Consider the following 20,553-nt stretch of genomic DNA (forward strand, 5'->3'; position numbering starts at 1 on the left):
TGGCTCTGGGTAATGATGGATGTTGGAATGGAACCCTCATAAAGCCATATGGGAAGTGATAAAGGAAATCTTAATCTCTACAAACATTCCAGTTTAAAGAGTGTTTTCTCCCTTCTTTTCATTTTGTTTCCTCTCATTCCTTCCCTCTTAATGGTAATTGTCATGATGCCATTGTACATCTGGACTCTGTGGCTATGGTCTAATTGTTTTCCTCATTTCATGGCACTGTTGTTTTGCTTTCATGCTCACTAGAACTGAGAGGATGTTGGCAGGAATGAAAAATCAGGTCAAGGGAAAAAAACCGGCTAAGCAACTTTTATAATCAGCATCTCATGAAGAACTTGAAATCGATACTGCAAGAAGTAGGTGTAAATTATTGGCTTCATCCTTAACACTGAAAAAATTTAAGGATGTCTTTATTTGAAATAATAACCAAACTTGATGGACTTCAAAAATATATTTTCCCGTAGACTCCCTCATCTGATACTCAAGCCTTATATGATTTTTGTAAAAGATGCCCATGGTGCTGCTTGACCAGTAAAGATAAAAAACCCAGAAGTTTAAGGCATGTAGATTTTTTGACATATGTTAAAATGAGAAATGTCATGCCAGTTTAGACTTAGGCAAAGAATGGCTAACTAAGTGGAATTTACTTAAGAGTCACACAAATCCACAGTGGCTTGGTGTCCTCACCTACAAAATTGGGGAAAACAACACCCATTCCCCTCCCCTTACCTTGCTGACATGTTCAGGTGCACAGAATAGTTCTAAAACAATGTATATGTTATAATTATTACTATTAAAATTCTTCACTTTCAAAGGGTTGTTTCAAAAAGTGAAATTAATACTGCTAATGGGGAAAATCGTTTAATTTTTGGATAATTCAACTACCACTAGAACTTCAAGCATCCATGTTATTTTAAAAGTTGTAAATGTGACATGAAATCTGTTTTCATGGGTCTCAGAAAGAGATGACACACGCAAATTTTAGCATATGCTTCTTTGCAAAATAGAGTCAGGAAAAAGATAGGAATCTGTGTATTACATAAACTACTCAGAAGAATTACCAAAATAGAAATAAGCTGGACTTTGATGTTCATGCCGACTCTCAAGTTTGGGGCTCTTTACCTTTATCTGGTTCCTTATTTCATTTGGTACTTTATGGCTAGGAAACCATTCTGGTTATAACCTTGTAGTAGAGATAGGTCAATTCATGTGTAGCATTATGGAAGTTTACAGTACACATTAAAGTTCAATAAATAAGAGGGGCACGGTAAGACAGTTGCTTAAGGGAACTTATTTCAGGACATACTTGGTGCTCAGCTGCACTCAAATTTTGAAATAGTCAAACTTCCCCAGGTGCCTAATTTCCTTCCTCTCCATCCCAGATGAGTAATGGTGTGGCTCCAAAGTAATAAAAATAAACCAGAAACTATCTCAACCATGATCTAAACTAGAAATTAGAACTAGAGGCTGCATCTCTGACCAGACCCCAGAGATGTACTGACGTTCCACAGAAGGAGGACCCATGCAAAAGGAAAACGTTAGGGACACACCCGAATCTGCAGATTGCAGGTAAGAATAAATATATGCTCAGCTGGTTGTTGCTTCACGTTCCTTGCTCTTTCAAAGACATGAAAACAACGAAGACCTTTAGTACTACATTCTTACTGCAACAGAATGTGAGATTTGAAAAAAAGAAAAGATTAAGAAAGGACAGGAAAAACAGTGGGGAAATGGAAGAACATGATTTAGTCAAATAGAAGAAAATAGAAGAGAGAGAGGGGTGGGGGGAGGCAAACCCGGGTCAGATAACTCACTTGGCATTCCCTGCCCCTGGTTTCTTTCTTCGGAAGATGTTGAGGAAAGTGTTGGAGCGGCAGGGCAGCTTGCCATCGCCCACGTGCATGCGGACTACATCCGAGGTGGTGAAGGCACTGCGTACATTCCTCTCGGGCTTGGCAATGATGATGTACATCTTGGGAGTGAACATGCACCCCAGGGCCACCGTTACACTGAGGCTCACTGCAAAGCAGGTAGTAATGATCTTGTAGTTGCTCCCAAAGTAAATGGGCACAAAAGCCAGCCAAATGATGCAGGTGGTGTACATGGTGAAGGCGATATATTTGGCCTCATTGAAGTTGGCGGGCACATTGCGGGTCTTGAAGGCATAGTAGGTACAGCTCATGATGAGGAGTCCATTGTAGCCCAAAGGGGCCACCACACCCAAGTTGCTGGTATTGCAGATAAGGTAGACTTCTTTGATGCTTGGGTAGGACAGAATGGGCATGGGGGGCTCCATGATGATCAGGGTTACCACCAAAGTTAGCTGCACACTAATTAGAATTGAGGCAATGATCACCTGGGCCCAGGCACTCATAAACCTGGGCTTGCGGGTGCAGATCTTCTTCTTGCTGCCAGCCAGGATGCGTGCAATGCGATTGGTTTTGGTCACTAAAGCAGAGTAGCACATGGCAGAGGAGAGGCCGACCAGGAGGCGCTGGAGGTAGCAGGATGTGGTAGTAGGTTTGGCAATGAGAGTGAAAGGGCACACATAACCAAGGAAGATTCCAGCTAGAATAATGTAGCAGAGCTCCCGACTGGAGGATTTGACCACTGGTGTATCCCGGTACAGCACGAAGATAAGGGTAACAAACAAGGTAACAAGGATGCCCAGGCAGGAAAAGGCAATGGCTATGATGGATTCTATGTTGCTCCACTCCAGATAGCGGACAGGAATGGGTTCACAGCCTGTGATGAGAAAAACAGTTTTAAAATGAATCTAAGATTTTGCTGATCAATAATAGTGCTTACTAGTTACCAGAGGCATAGCTATATTCGCATCTTCCATGATTTATGCTATTTTAATTTTTTAAAAAATGCCTCTCTATCACACAAATAGACACGCAACATTGTCTTCTCTGGACAATCATGTTCCCAAACCTAATCTCATCACAAGCCTAATGTGACATACTTAAGCCTATAAATATAATCTTTGCTTCCAGTGTTATAAACGGATGCTGCTCCGTGGATGGAACTTGGTTCTACACTTTCAGAAAATGAAAGAAAAAGAAGGAAACCAAACTGTGTTTCCATTGAAGGTTAAATGGTCACAGTGTAATAGAATAAGTTCGTAAGAAATAAACTAACAAAATTTTTATTTGTATGCAGCTATTGTCCAGAGGCAAGTCCAGCTCATAGACAAGCATTTTCTTTCTTTTCTAGTCTTTCTTTTTTTTTTTTTTTTGGCCAGCCAGCAAACTTTTTAAACATAAATTTCATTTGAATTCTTTAGAAGAGTCTGCATTCTCCTATTTGCCACATATACTATTACTCACTCTAAGTCTCACCTCTTTAGTTATGAACGTGGCATCTGAGGGCCTTTGAGTTATCAACCTCTAATAGACATACTAAAGAAGAATGAAATCTCCCCTCACCCATCTCTTGAAAGGAGAGACAGCGCTGTGTTCCTAAATGCCTGGCTTATCTTTTCCTTCTAGAATAAAGTCTCTTTTGTATTTCACAGAGAGAAAAACATTTGTCAAGTCCTGGCAACAACCCCTTCACAGAATTTTGTGATTGGTCTGGGCCATATTTCCCAAATTGTGAGAATAAAAATATGTATTTCCATAAATTTAGGAAGAGACTCATTGTTCTGTAGCTATGAGAGTGAGGAACCACCAGAACCTGTTTTAAACCTGTTCAGTCATTCAACAAGCTGGGATCAGACTCACATTTAATACATGAGTGCAAACCACTCAGAAGCACACGCTCCTGACTGATCATAGTGGCCTCTCTCTTTTGTGTGTCAGGGGTTTGTCTGTGTCAGAGTCTCAGCCTCTTCCTGGAAGAACTTCTGCTTCCAAAAAAAGTCACATTTTAATTCTAAATCTTCCTGTTTCCTTGATAAAGTTTAGAAAGATGATTAGATAGATACATAGTTAGAATAACAATGACCATTATGGGGAACTTTTGATGTAACACAATCAATAAATTAAAATATTTAAGAACAGCTATAGACACATTTGGAGATAAAATACTTAATAGTCGATATTCAGCTCCTTTAATTGGCATACTGAGGCTGCTAAATAAAATTCAAATTCCAATGGAGTCTTTGTCAAGGCCTTTGTAACCTTCTGAAAGCTACCCTCTTTGCATTCCTCTTTTTCTATGCAATCTGGTTTTGTAAATGAGCTATTCTGTCTTCGGAGTTTTTATTAGAAAAGGATACTGCATTTTAAATTTCTAGAACATAAGTCAGATCTATTGAATTTGAATTAAAACCCTGGTCTAGAGCCAAATTGAGAGCTATAATTAATGATTTTCGTAAACTTCAGGGACACAGGCAAAATATTTTCTGCAGAATTCAGGATTTGTATTAGATACTTATTGTACTGCACTACAGATATGTACCAACTAAATCAATTAATTGTTAGCCTCATGTAGGAAAATATTTAAAAAGCAGCACATTACAAAAGGGAAGATTTAAATAACCCAGTGGTGTAACATTTAAAAAATAAAAATAGAAAATGCATTACGTAAAGCAATTTCAGACTTTTTTTTTCAATAAAGATTCAAAATAAGGATGGAAGATAGAGTTTAGGAAACCTTCAAACAATTCTGGGTTAGACTCAATAACTGACATAACAAGGACTATAGCCTCTCTACAAGTGGGCTCAGACCTGAATTAGGGCCATCAAACAAAAAAAAAAAGTTAAAATTAAAAGTAACCAAGTTAGAAAATATCTAATATGTGACTAGACATTTCCAGATAGAGTTATATAGTAAATAAACAAGAAATCAACATAATCATGGATCTTTAGGTAAGACATCTAAAAGGGCCTCTATTCTCTGTGATTTGGGAACCTATAGATAAGAAAACCTATAGATATCACAAATAAAAGCATAATTTAAAGAACCATTACCCCATATTAGTAAAACTCAGGATAACTACCTAAAATCTGTCTAATGACTTAACTCCAGGGGAGACATTGGCACCCAAGAACTCCTTGTCTGTTCTCTGAACTCCCAGGGGAAGCAATATCTCTTTCTTATTGATATAGATGCCTTTATGTCTACTAATCATCTCACTATTAATAGAACATCAAATACCTTGGTTTAATAAAACCACTCAACTAGTGAAAATCTTTGATAATCCTATGCTCCAACATATAACTGGGACTTTGAGACTATTATTATAAGAATACATTATTCTTGGTGACACAAAACCCACAATTTTAACATACAGGATTTACTGCCAGACAAGATGTGTTATAATTCTTACACATGATCAAATTATATCTGATTTAGTCATGAAAATACCTATACAATGTATAATTTAAGACATTATCCAAGTAACAGCTTTTGTTTCAGAATTCTTATGGATGAAAGACTCCACAGAAATAGGAAGATGGATTGACACAGAGCACATAAGTATACAGATTATCATAGATACCTAGATCATCACAAATCTTTCTTTTTTGTATAAATATGAAAATGCTACACCATGATCTATATGTATTAACAGCATAGCAATGTCAAACAACCATTGTTCATTGTGGTAGGCAGCTTCCAAAATGGTTCCGAATAATCCCCACATCCTGGGATTCATGTCCTTGTATAATACTCTCCCCTTGAGTATGAACTAGGCCTATAACTTGTTTGTTTTTTATAGAATATAGCAAAGTTGATGGGATGCCCCTCCTGTGATTGGGTTACATAAGATAATTTCCATCTTAGTAGCAGACTCAGACTCTCTTGCTGGCTCTGATGAAGCAACCTCCTATGCTGCTAAGGTCCACATGGCAAGGGACCGAGAACAGTCCCCATGCAATAGCCAGCTAAAAAAATAAAAAGAAAGCTGAAGCCCTCAATTCAACAATCTTTTGAGGATTATATCCTGCCAATAACTGAGTTGGGAAGTGTACCCTTCCACAATCAAGCCTTCAGACTAGACCCCATCCCTAGCTGACAGTTTGATTTTAGCTTTATGAAAGATCATGAAGCAGAGAATTCAGTTATACTGTGCATTTCTGACCCACAGAAAATGTGAGATAATAAATGTGTGTCACTGTAAGCTACTAAGTTTAGGGGTAATTTGTTACACAGCAATATATAACAAATTTACCTATTAAAAGCAAATTTACCCAACCTCTTATTTCTATAGCCAATGCTTAGTCTCCTTGCCTAAGGATAATTAATTTCTTGACGTGTTGATGTTATATAAAATAATTGCTGCCATAAAGGTTGAGACCTGCAGTTAGAAAAAAAGGTACTATAAAAGCTAATACCGTTCTAGTACTATGAAAGATAATAGAAATATTTGAGACAATCATGCTAAACAGACTGCTCTAAGAGTCCTTACAGAGTCTCATATAGAACGACAAATAATTTATTAATAATAACAAATCCATGGAGAAGTTCAAGAATTCAATTGTAGGTACACAAACTCTAGCCAGAAAAGAGATTCTTAAAAGAAATATCAGAATGATTGTGTTGTAAGATCCATAAGGATAATTCTGGCAAAACCAGATGGCTATCTCGTAGCACCAGATGAAATATCCAATATACACTAGATAAAATTCTGATGGGAAAAATGAAAGAACTCATTTCAGTAGAAACAAATTGGCCACAAAATTAAACACTAGTGGGAAAACATTCCCAGGATAGCAGATGTGGCCAGTTCATGCTTCATTTGTAATTAAATTAATCTGGAAAAATTGTAAAGGTCGGGGGCACTGACTGATACAATTGCAAAAGAATCCTTTGAGTAACTCCAAATGCATTGCATACAGTTGTCTCCTGTAGTTTATAAATATATACTAGCTTAAATAGTGGATTTATCTTCTGGATGGGTTGAAGCATTCCCCTATTGAAAAGCCACAATACTTATAATGGCAAAAATATGATCAGACGTGTAGTCTTAGCAAGCATGTTCCAACTTGCCAATCTAGTGATATGGGAACTTTTCATCGGAACATTTATTCATGAATTTAAATTATATAAGGCTGTCTTCATTCCCAAACCTCTGGACAAGTAAAAGGGAAACTTAATACTGCTGAAGGTAACATCCCTTAGTGATTTTAAACTGAGGTTTGCAGAGAGCCTCCAGAAGCTGAAGGCTCATGAAAATTAACTGTTAACCCAAGAACCTTGAAGCAAGCTGATGACTACACAGTGGTCTTCTGTGCAAGATTATCTTAAGATTCTTATATATATCATACTCTCCTTTATATGTTCTTGCTTATTCATACTTTTCTACTTTATTGATTAAAAGCTATACAAACCTGAGTTTGTCTTTAATGTTCTCCTCACTAGTAATAAGGACTTGCCTAAATCTGGGTTTTGTTAGAGACAATCATTACTCTAACTCAGTAATTCAATTATATCAAGCTATTGTTAAGTATGTTATAACAATAAGCTTTGTATATGCAAATATTTCACAAGTTCAATATTTGAAAGAATTCAGAAGACTCACAGAACATGCTTATGTAATGTTTTCATTTAAAGGCAAAAGGGAAAGTACAGTAAGAGAAAGTGCAGTTTAGCAGCCAGGGATCAAGAGGTATCGAGATGCAAGCTCTCTAGGACCCTTATTCCTACAAGCGTATACTTCATCTGTGGATTGAGCTACCAAAATCTGCACAATGAACATTGGTTTTGAGACAGCTCAAGATAGAAGTTCTCAGTGAAGTCTTTTATGACCCTCAAGTCATAGAGCCAAGACAACCTGTCTAATAAAATATGCCAGGGGAAATCCATCAGTAAATGAACTGACTTTGGTTGTCATCAGTGGAGTTTCAAACTTTAAACTGTATATCATAAATCCCAGTGCCCTTAATGTAGCCAGAAACCAAAGACTGATACTCAGCCATCTCAACAGATAATCATAGAGTCTTCCAAGTCTAGTTGTAAATTAAGCCTATCCTATGTAGTATACTATAGACAAATGAAGAAAAACATCCTTATTATAGAAGTATAAATATTCTTGTGTTGTAACAGTAGCAGTTTGTCATAACAACACCCCAAAGCAATATACCTACACCACCACTAGGATTACTTTATCTCGTGTGAAGATCCTAGATTATTTTCCCCATGTGGAAACCAAAGTTTTCAAGGCCAATCCAGGACCATCCAAAACAGAATCACCTGGGGATTGGGACTGATCATTTACATTTTGAATAAGCTTTTTAAAAGTTTTTTTTTATTCTTTCCTTTCCTTTCTTTTTTATTTTTTAAGACACCCTAAATCTGAGAAGTGCTAGGTTTGATATCTTGAGGGAATTAGACAAAATATCCATATTGTTCATATATGTGATGTAATGTACTTATTTGTCCTGTTTCGAGGTTTAAAGAGAAGAGTTGCCCAACCGCCAAGTGTGTTTGGGTATTCCAAGACTAGAAGGGATGGCGGTTAAGTTCAATCAGTGGTAAAGAGTAAGTGTCCTGAGCCTACCTGACCCCCAGCACCCAAAAGGAGAAGACTTTAACGGGAGTTGTGCATACTATATCTAAAGCGCAGAGAACTTAAGGACCCTAGACAATTCAGAACCATTGGACAAGTCAGTTTCCTTCAAGCAGACTACAAACTACTGAGCAAAATACAAGAGAAGTGGTAATAACTCTGATCTGAGGGCAACGGGTTACTCCTAATTTTTGAAACAAACATTGGCTCACTAGCAAGATCCAAATGCATTGGAGGAGGTTAAAATTTAATATCTGACTTCTTTCCAATTAGGTAAAGACAAATTTAATATGAATCAAGAAATTAAGATAGGCCACAATTATTCTACCTAAAGTGTGTTGGGGCATTTAATAACATTTACAGTAGTACTTCATGATTGCATAAGGGTTCATTGAAATGCTTTCTTTAACATTATTACATTAATATAAATTACCTACAAGGTGAAATTATTATTTAATGTTTAACTCAATGTCCCTTCCTCTGTGAAGGTTTTTCTCTTCCCAGGGAAAAATGATTGCTTTTTTCTCTGTACTTATATGAAATTTTGTACATACTCCTGTTGCAAGGCTTATAATTACCTGTTTACATGTCTGGTTTCATATGAAGCTTCTCTTCCAGGATATAAACCTTGTTTCATTCACCCATATGTCCCAGTTTCTCAAAAAAAAAAAAAAAAAATACCTGGCATGAAGTAGGTGGTAGTGTATAATATAAAAGTGAATAAATGAGTAGATAATATGAGAGGTGGCAGTAACTGTTGGATGGGGAAAAATAGTTAAAAAGTTAATTTCTATAACTTAGTATTTTCTATTTTTTATTGTTGAGATTTAGTGCAGTCTGACTTTCTGAGGAATTATTTTATGCTATTTGACTTTTTAAAAGGAATAAGTAGCATTGGATTACATACAATTGGCCCATAGATTGTTAAACTACTGTCAAGTTGTATATCATGGCAGAAGAGATCCCTGTTTATGCATCATATAAAGTAAAATGTGAAATTTAAATGCTGAATTAAAATGTGTATATTCCCAAGAAGAAAATATGAAAAATTTATTAAAACAGCATCAGAAGTCACTTCCTCTAAGAAATATACAATATTTTTCTTCATAGCCAAAAAATAACATATTATTATGAAAACAAAAACTCACTAACATGTTTTTATTCATTAATATTAGAGTCTTTGACGCATATATGAAAAGTAGCTATCACATAAAATGATTTTAAGCATATTTTAAACAAACTTCACCTTCAGTAAAAAACACTATTTTCCAAAGAGAATGATTTCTCATTTTAACTAAAATTCAGTCAAAAAAATCCACCCATGAAAATAAAATACCTACTTAAAGGCAATGCATATACTCCTCTGAATATTTTTACTGATTTTTTGGTATTCTCTCTCTGTGAGTTTTCTCTTTTCACAACTACTGCTACCATGGCAACAATCAAAAACACATTGCCATGTACTGCGCCCTTGCTCTGAGCCTGACATGGCACCAAGTAAGTGGCAAATTAGTTCTCATTTTCCATTCATGTGTAAGACTGGAAGGGATGCAGAAACAGTAGGTGTCATTAAAACTAAGTATAGCTGAATAATATTCCATTGTATATATGTACCACATCTTCTTTATCCATTCCTGTATGCTAACACATATATATGGAATCTAAAAAAAAAAAAAAAGGTTATGAAGAACCTAGGGGCAGGACAGGAATAAAGACGCAGACGTAGAGAATGGACTTGAGGACACGGGGAGGGGGAAGGGTAAGCTGAGACGAAGAAAGTGTCACGGACATATATACACTACCAAATGTAAAATAGCTGGTGAGAAGCAGCTGCATAGTACAGGGAGATCAGCTTGGTGTTTTGTGACCACCTGGAGGGGTGGGATAGGGAGGGTCGGAGGGAGATGCAAGAGGGAGGGGATATGGGGATATATGTATACGTAGAGCTGATTCACTTTGTTATACAGTAGCAACAAACACAACAGTGTAAAGCAATTATACTCCAATAAAGACGTTAAAAAAAAAAGTATAAATGAGTACGAGATGCATATTCTGAAAGACCTTAAGTATAAGAGTCACAACATAATTTGGATACATGATCCGAAAGTAGCCACTTGCCTGTTGTTATCAGATAAAGGCAGTCTGAGCTGTTGCTTTGCTCAACTCATTTGAATGTTAAAGTGATTTTTACACATATGATGGATGATAGTAGATTAAATTCTCTAGAAAGATAACTGCATTAAAATTCACCTATTTATAATCAAGGAGGATACTTTTTAATATTTTACTAAGTCAAAGAGGCTTAATCAATGATGGTGATCATTTGGCAGTGGGCAGACTATATATCCACAGTGGAAGATCTCTAGGGAATAAAACATATGACTTTGAGTTCCATTATTATAACATTTAGATCTTTAAAATTTTTTTTGTATTTTAATGTTTTAAAGTTGGATAGAAGTTCTTTATCATGTATGAGATAAGCCCCCATTTAAAGGGAAGATGAAGCAGTAGGAAAAGTTGGGGGAAGCCCCAAAAGTGTAGACAAGAGGAAAACTCTTGTACCTCAAAGCCAGGACTTCTGACGTTTAAGATTAACCTTAGAAAGGTGATGGTTTTGTCTTTGAGCCTCTTCCTCATCAGTTGTGGTCTCAGTCAGATAGCTGAGGGCTGACTCTGAAATCAAGCCCAGTTCTCAAGCACAATGGTGATCTAAGGGGACGGCTTTCTCAAGATGAAAAGGACCGGCAGGAAGCACACACTACAAAGGAGGGTAAAGTTGTGAAGAGAGACACAGTACGAGTGGGAAAGGAGGCCTGTGTCCAGAATGAGGTTGGAAAAGCTTTTCCAAGTCAGTCCATTGCACGCAACCATGAGATAAATGCATAGTGAAAGGGCATTCGACCCAGGGACAAAAACCCCTAGATTCTAGTGGTGGCTTCTCCTATTGATGATCTGTATTGATGTAGATGAACTTGGGTGAGTTCCTTCTTCTTTCTAATTCTTTCAATAGAACAAATATTTATCAGGCAGCAATTATGTTCAAGGCACCAGGCTATGAGCCAGAGAGTAATGTTTCTCAAGGGATGGAACAGGGACTAAGTGCTTCAGAATCTGCTGGGTCTTGTCTCAGAAATAGTGAATGGGAATCTCTGTAGATGGTTAATTCCCAGGTAATTTTTAGGCACATTGAAGTTGAAAACTAGTTTTCAGCTAGAGAATAAAGAAACAGGTGAGGTATAGTTTGTACCTTCAAAAATATGCTGATCTAATTTCTTTTCATTTAAAAATGGCCTTTGTACCAGGTGATTTCTAAAAGCTTTCTGATACTCAGTCTGTTTTCTAACAGGGTTAACATTTTACAAGGTCTCTCACTCACAAAGTATAATTTTAATTATGTGACCTGATTCTACTCAGCCAGCCATTTTTGATGCACGTTGAACAAGCCACACAATTTCTTAGTTTCATATTCTTATTTGGGAACAAGTCAAAAAGTAAACAACAATCATGAATGTTACCCTAATGATTTTCAGCAGCACACAGGGAAGCATAGGATCAGCAGTCAATGAGCTACGACCTGCTTCTAACTAGTTGCATGACCTTGGGCACAAGTACACCTCTCTAGGCCTCAGCTTTGTCGTTCTAAAATGAGGGATTGCATTACTCAGATGACAAGGTCTCTATGAACTCAAAGACAAAGTTTCTATGGCTTTATCACTTTTCAAATTTGTGAAAAGTACCTGTGAAACACCTCTCATCTGTGAACTCATACCAGGGTCTTTGGAAATCAAAACTCATATACCTGAACATTGCTCTTGGGAAGCTTATAAACTCATGTAATCCATCCACAGGAGTCCCATTGATTTTATGAGTAAATCATCTCTGCATTCATTTATTGCTCTCCATTGCTGTAGCAGCTGCCCTAGTTCATACCCTTTGAAATTACTCACTTGGACAAACATAATAGCTTCCTAACTTCTCTCTATTTTTAGTCTAGGCTCACTACTCTCCTCCATACTACCGCCAGGGTCATCTTTCTGAGACACAGATATCATGATGTTATTCACCGCTTTAAATTCTTCAGTGGTTCTTCTGTGCTTAAAGCCAAAATCCAAACATTTATAAAAAGGTCCTACAGAAGCTCCTTACCATTTGCTGCCAGCGTACTCATCCAGTCTCATTTCTGACCACGTATCTACTAGGCCTTGCATTTACCAAACAACCCCATATACTTGTTCCATGGTTTTCTCCAAATGTATTACATGCTTTCATGTTTCCCATGTTCTACTTTCTGTCTGGAATTTCTTTCATCTCCTTGTCTGCCTAACAAACTTTACAGTAGTTTATAAATATCTCTATTGTAGTAATAACTATTTTATTTTATACTTTTACATGTTTCTTCCCTGATATATTTTAAGTAAATAAAGCTGGGGCTGTGTTTCACTTATTTTTGAACCTTTACGTCCTGCAATAGTGCCTCATATACAGATGTTCAAGAAATATTTGCAAATATAAATTCAGGTGACTAGAAATATCTTCAGATAAAATTTTTAAAAAGAAAAACAGGAACAACTGGTATACAAGAATAACCTTTGAATACACTTTTACATTTAAATGAACTTTTAATATAGATTATGGAAAACGTATAAGAGGTTTATGTGTACACTTTGACATGAGCAGTAACAATGTAAATAAACATTGAAAAAGACATGAGCTAATCACTATCATTTTAAACAATAGGCACATCGGAAAGGTCAACAGTCAGGGGCAGGGCTTACAAGTGAGGCAGTGCTTACCTGTTAGATCTGCATTGGGCCACCAGCCCAAGTCACAAGCTTTGCAGGTGAATTCGTCTTGCACATATTCATTCTCTTTGCAGGCAGTGCAAATCCAGCAGCAACTGACTTCTCCTTTCCGTATGACCTATAACATAGCAATATTTCATATGCCTTACAGATCGTTTCTCCAGAAAGACTTTTTTTTTTTTTTTTCAGGTGAGGACTTGCTTTCAAACTATGATTTTTTTAGAAAAGTAACTTTTCAAAAAATTGTATATGTCCAGGAACTTTAAATACATGGATTGGGATATACCTTATTGTACCAGAGTTCAGATGTGGATTTCAGTTCATTCCATGTTGGATTTGGAAGCTTTTCAATAATAATTTCTTTTATAAAAGGAATTAAACGGCTGAATCGTATCATTATGTATATTAATATGTATTAATAATTCATAGAAAAGTAAAAATACATTTTTCTTTTTATATTGTTACAAGTTCCCTGATATTTACTTTCATAATGTCTAATATGCTGTTAATCCCATCCATTAAAAAATTATTTCTAATATACTTTGGTTTTCATTGTATAAATTCTATTTTATGTTCTTATATTTCCATGTGTCGTCTCGTGATATGCATGTTTTCTTTTAAATCCTTTTGTATGTATTTACAGTAGGTATTTTAATTTGACTTCTAATTCCATCATCAATATAATATCTGGGACTGTTTCTATTGCTTGCTTTTTCTTCAGGTAATGTGTCACATTTTCTCGTTTTGTCACATGTCTAAAAATTTTTAACCAGATGCTGGACATAAGGTGTAGAGTGCTGGATTTTTTTCTTGAAGTAGTATTGGCCTTTGTTCCGGCAGGCAGCTAAGTCACCTGTGGCTCAGTTTGAGTCTTGTTTTTCATTTTTTAGGGCAAGTCTAGAATAGTCTCTATTCTAGGAATAGTTTAGCCTCATTATAAACTATGACCCTGCTGGGATCTCTACTTAACTCTTTGTGTACTCAGCAAAGCGTCTCCACTAGGGCTTGTAGAAACTGGGACAATTCTTGGCCTTGTGTGACCTCTGGGAATCCAGCTCCCCACTAATTGTTCTTTACCTGGACATTCTGAATTCTACCCTGCTCATACAGATTCAGTCAAATACTCATGAAAACTCATATGCCAACTTCTGGGACTCCTTTTCTGCATAGATCCATCCTCTTCCTTCCTCTGCACTACAAATTCTGGCTGCCTTGGCCTTCTTAAACTCTGATTTCTGTCTTCTTAAATTATCAAGATAGCCAAGCTCTGTTTGTGTTCTTTCTCACTAAACAACAACTAGGAAATTGCCTCCAGACAGAAAGCCAGAGTGATTTTAAGGTTCACCTTGTTTGTTTCCTTTCAATTCCTTGAATTCAAGGTCATGCACTGTTTTCCAATGTCTGAACATAGTTATTTCATATATTGTGTCAAGTTTTCTTGTTGTTTACAGCAGAAGACAAAGTCTGAACTCTGTTACTCCCTCATGGCTAGAAACAGAGGTCCCTCCCCAACACATTAGACATAATCAAATGTTCTCATATGTAAAGTCAGAAATTAAACTGTAAATATTGCCATACCTTAAAATCATACAAACTCTATCCTTTGTGAAAATAAAATTATCTTCTTGCAAATCAGGTCGAAATTTATACCACTATTTTAGAATTACATGAAAAATATCAAATGACATTATATTTTCAGAAACTGTAAAAGGTTTCCTTTTTCTTCTTTTACTTCCAAATAACTTTAGAAAGTAGACTCAGATTAAGTGTTTTTGAAAATTTCACACCTATCCTCAGAATAAGCATGAGAAATCTATATTCCAAATTATAAATTTTTCTAAGTGCCATGAGAAAAATTGAATAAATGAGTACTGCCTTTTACATTAATGAGTATAAGAAGTACAAAATAGTGTATATCTCTTCAGTCCGCTTTATCTTTTGCCTAACTATAAAATGAATACTATGAATGAGACAACTTCAAAAGATAATAATGCTACACAATTTATTTACGCAGAATGACTGGTGAAAGGTAGAGCCTATGAGTAACTGGCACATGGAAAGTATTTAAGATTAGGCTTTGAATGACTGAATAAATGAATGAATAAGTGATTGGCTTATACCTCTAATAAATAATGAAAAAGGAACTGCTCAAATGGAGTTATTTTCTTATTACTTCTTATTCAGCCACCAAGTATGTGCACTTTTGCCGTACAATGTCTAAAATATGGCATTTGTCTTTTCTATCTCTCAGTCACCCCTCTAGACTCAGAAAGATGAATTCTGGTCCCTGTCTCCTAATCATATAATGTGCCTCTAATTACTTCTCACTCCAGAGTTACATGCACACAGCTGCCAAGATCATCTCGATGGCCTGTGGGCTCCTCAAGAGAAGGGAATCATGCCATACTTTCATTGTTTTCAGATCATAGTCATCAATAAATGTACCAAGAACACACAGTAGCCGGCCAATGAACGAGTGTTGAGTTGAATCTTTTTTAAAAATGTAATTCGGTCACTCAAGGAATGTCAGTGTCTCCCGTTTCTAATACCTTTGAAATATAAGCTCTTTGGTCAGTCATTCACTTAGTTCCTGGTCCTTGTTTCTGCACCTAAGTTTGACTGTTAATAATCTCTTACATAAGTCCGCCAAACAAGGAAGAGCAGCCTCTGTGCCATCCCCTGCTTACATCCTCATTAATGTTTGTTTTGGAGGGAGGTTTCCAGTAGGGCAGATACATCATCTAATTTGCTTTCCATCTGACTTGCTTTCTACAAGGATTATTATGGCTGCTGTTTAGAGAATAGATTTTAAGAAGGACAAAAGAGAGAGAGTGTGTGTGTTGTTTAATCCATGGCTTTAACATGCAACAATAAAGAAATAAATATATTTTAATAAAAGAAAGGATATTCCTTTCCATTTAGAATATCATCTTTCCTCCATCAGCCCATCTATGTCACTACTTTCGAGTCCTGACACATGCTCCAGGAAGTATTTCTGGTGCAGTGAGCCCTTTGAAACATTACCTTATTTGGAATTCTCTATAATTAAAATATAGTTGGTATCTTATTACCACAAGTTAGTTAGCTTTTGTCCTCTAATTGTTTCACATGTATATGGTAGATATGTTTCATTCAGATACTTTTTAAAAAATTCTTAAATTACTGTCTCTATGTTTTAATCTCCCCCATATCACAGGTATTGATATTTTAAATTATTTTTATATTTTTATACTAACTGATATTTCTTTTGCATGTAGTATACACTCAATAACTGAATGTATTGTCTCATTTTTGTTACTGTAAAACACTTTTTATGACAGCTCTGAGTCATGATAAGAGATTTGATATTTCTCTGAAATTGCCCTTGAAAGACCAAGACTTCCCAAGACACAGGAACTGTTTTGATTCCTTTTACATCCTGTGTACGTGGTGCTCTGTTTATTGTTAGTAAGACTAGATGACCTGCTGCTTCACACAAGGTTATGATTCAATTCCATATACACTGTAGGAGTCTTAAAGTATTTATGCCATAGGAAATCAAGCGTTAACTTTATGACTGCGTTTCTGAAGTAACTTGAAATGGACTTTTTAAATTTAGGCTTTATTTAGAAAAAGGACAAAAGAAAGAAAACAGCATCGAAAGAATATAATGAAGGAAAAGTAATGATAAATCAAAGGAAACAGAGAAATTTGCTTCAGAAGGGAAATGCCTGGAAGACTAAACAGAATAAAGATTCTGGTCCTACCTAATTAGGACTGTAGGAAAATCAGCTGAGGGAGAGGAGGGCTAGTCCTACCCTCTTGTGTCCCCATGACACCCAGTATGAGAGCTTGGGCAACAATGGACTGTAATTGCTGATACAATTTTTTCCAGCTACACTATGAGTTCCTCAAAGGAAGGGGCCATGTTTAAGTTTCTTTTGCATTCACAGTGCTAGCATAGTTATTGGTACATATTAATTTTTCAGTAATTACTCAATAATGTATGTGAAAGAAAAGAGGGAAATAATATGGAATATTACATAAACAAAAGAAATGAAAATGAAGAATTCAAAGAGAATAAAAAATAGGAGGAAATTGAAGAGAGCCTTGAAAGAATTATAGAAAAATATCAGTTTAGGAAAATCCCTACGTAGTAATTTATTACAGGGGAAATGTAACAAAAATCATATAGGAATAGAAAATGATCACAAAAATGGACATACATTGAATGAGACCATGTGCAAGGCCCTCTGTACAGAATTACACTAAACCTCACAACCACTCCATGGAGTGAAGTTAATTATTTACATTTTGCAGATGAAGAAACAGCTGCAGAGGGGATCAGTAACTTGTGCAAACCTCAGGCACATTATCACCAGGTAGTTTCAAGAACTAAGCTCTTCCTTGTGTAAAAACAGCTGTCAGAATGATGACATGTTATGCTGAGAACCAAAATTATATCTCAGAAGTTGGCAGATATATATTTACTTAACCAACATTTATTTAGTGGCCCAGTGTGCCAGACACGGTGCTATGCATGGGGACAAATAAATGAAAAGACCTGATGATCACTGAGGTTAAGAAGCTCAAAATCTGACATAATATAATACGTATACTGCTAGAAGGAGGAATGAAATGCTTATGCAGGGCATATGCCTTCAATCATTCATCCATTCATTCATTCACATTATGCATTCACAATCAGTGAATAAAACAGATCATATCCCCATCCTTGAGGAGCGCATCCTAGAAAAGGGCTTTGAGAAAACTACAGCAAGAAAGAGGAATAGGGTTCAGGGCAGGGACCAAGGTGAGGCAAGCCTAGTGCCTAGGGACCAGAATTAAAGAGGCCCTTAAAACCCTCAGCGTTGTGCACATGCCCACCCTGCACTTGCAGGATCTTGATGGGGGGCCCCTTTAGGGTCTGTGCCCTAAGTTCTTCACTTGCCTCATCTTAGTCCCAGTCGTGACAGGGAGGCACCTGGAATTGGGGATTGCAATTTTGCATATGGTGGTCAGGTAAGGCTTCACAAAGATATGCCATTTGACTAAAGACTTGAGAGAGGGAAAGGGAGTAAGTCCTGAATATATCTGGTGGAAGAGAGTTCTAGGCAGTGGCATCAGCTAAAGAAAAGACCCAGAAGTAAGAGTCCAATGGGTACTCATGCTATTGCCTTCCTTCTCTACTTTTCTGTATGTGTGTTATACTTCAATAAATATTTACTTAAAAAGGAAAACACAACAGCTCTGCTGCGTTCCTTCTCTGCCCGGTGTCTTGTGATTCAGCAGCAGGTCCTATCGGCACCTGTCCCCAAAAGTGGCAGACAAGCTAGATCTGAGGCTAAGGTGATCACCAAAAAGTTCAGTAACCAGGAGACCAGCTTAAACACTGGTCAAAGCATGAGAGGTGAAGGTGTAGGTATTACTCAGAGTGGCTGTGAATAAATTAATGATGATTCCATAGAATTTCTCATTATGACCAGTGCTTGCAAAGTTTTCTCTCATCCAGAGACACTATAATAATTTCATGCTTTCACGTACATAATAAAATACAAAAAGGAACCCAGTATTTTGTCTTCAACTTATTTCAAAATTTTAGCCAGTATGTTTTTAGTAGCTGGGGCAGATCACATCATCATTATGTAATCATAAGCTTCTCAGATAAGGAATTTTGATATTCCTGTGGACAATTTTTGTTGAGAACCTGCCATCCTGCAGTGGAATTTATAAAATATTACATAATGAAGGAACTATGTCATTGTTTCATTGGTTGCCAAAATGGTTGCATTAATTATGAACAAGTTAAATGGGTAGTTTGTTTTGATTCACAAAAAGGGGAAGTTGAGGTGAACAGGACAGCTGTGGTTGATGTTATTGCTAACTTTCTTAGCTGGTCTTATGGCCATGTGAGAGTTGCCCTTATTCTTAGAAGACAAAAGCTGCGGTATGAAGTTTCATGATATCTGCACCTCACGTTCAGATGGTTCAGGGAAAAAATAGTTAACCCAATTCTGAAATATATAGTTTGTAAAAATATGTGTATCTGGGCTTTTCTCCACATATATAGGGTGTATTTTACTATATGACAATATGGCATGTGTAATGAAGAACCATTTATGATATGGTCTCCATAATTCTATCTTGATCGGCCAGGTAAGAAGGGGGGAAGTAGTGATTTCTACTTTCCATGCCTAAACTCCCAGACTCAAACCATCATCTTGGAGTAAAGAATCCAAAAACGAACTAAATGGAAGAAAAAAATAAAAGAGAAGAGAGGGGAAAAGAAAGAGTAGGAGGAGAATGAAAGCAATCCCCAGGACCCTTTCCCTGGGATTCTCTGCCACTTTCCCCATCTCTGTCAGACTCTCCCGACCACCTTCACTAATATTTATTGCCTGCTTAGTTCTAGATTCTGTTCCCTCAGCAATTTTAAAGTGGATCTCTATTTATAATTTTGTTGTAAACTATTGAGAAAATCAGCTTTATCAATTGAAACTTGCATTTGTAGGAAATATGCCAGTTCATATAATGAAAGATGGTTGAACAACATGTGGCTGTGGGTCGATAAGAGCTTTGGATTGGCTCCAAGCTCAGCTCAGCATTTGCTAGCTGAGAAAGCTTGGGGCAAGTGACTCAAGCCCTCTGGGCCTCTGACTTCTCATCATAAAATGGGGTGAGAATATCTGCTTTAAAAGGGTTGTTTTAAGGAATAATTGAAACGATGTCATCCATTCTTGTACTTGCACAAGAATATGCTTGATAAGTGTTAGTTCCCGATCTCTATTGCCTCCCTTCTCCTTTCTTTCACTTTCTCCCCCTTGCCTTCCCACCCCTTCTTACCTCTTTCCCGCCTTCCCCACACCAAGGAAAATAGCAGCAGGCTTGGTGTGGGAGACCAATACACGTGCCAGGCCCTCGCTGTTTGCTTGCAGATCCATTGTCCATATTTTACGTGCTGCCTCAAATTCTTTTTGCCTGACCTGTCTCTTAGGCCCTTGGGCCCTGGCTCTTGAGGGCTCTGGATGCTTCTGCAACTCCTACCTCAGAGCCTACCACTACTGTGTCATCTTCTGGCATCTCCGGGTGACTCTCTCTCCCCCGGAGGAGGCACTGGGTTCCAGAACTGCCTCCTTGGCAATTCAGCACAGCAGGAGCCCAGACCAGACTGTGTAAGACCCACAGAGACTTCTCCCCCTGCTGCTTCCAAATTCAAAGAAGGTCCACATAGCAGGACATGGACACTGGCTGCCCCAGCAGCTGTCTAAAGGGGTCAGATGACGTCACTTCCTGTGAGCAAACGCTGAC

At 37.1% G+C, this 20,553-nt stretch overlaps 1 protein-coding gene across 3 annotated transcripts in view; it reads right to left on the reverse strand.

Moving 5' to 3' along the window:
• Window positions 1–20,553, reverse strand: part of GRM1 (glutamate metabotropic receptor 1) — a 402,900-nt gene that overhangs the window by 40,880 nt on the left and 341,467 nt on the right. For all 3 annotated transcript variants that reach the window (XM_082474476.1, XM_082474477.1, XM_082474478.1), the window contains 2 exons: window positions 13,258–13,384; window positions 1,821–2,751 (listed from right to left, as the gene is read on the reverse strand). In XM_082474476.1, the coding sequence (XP_082330602.1) occupies window positions 1,821–2,751; window positions 13,258–13,384 (1,058 nt within the window). The remainder of the gene's footprint in view (window positions 1–1,820; window positions 2,752–13,257; window positions 13,385–20,553) is intronic.

Source organism: Balaenoptera physalus (assembly GCF_965194825.1).
Source record: "Balaenoptera physalus genome assembly, chromosome: 9".
NCBI classification, from domain to species: Eukaryota; Metazoa; Chordata; class Mammalia; order Artiodactyla; family Balaenopteridae; genus Balaenoptera; species Balaenoptera physalus.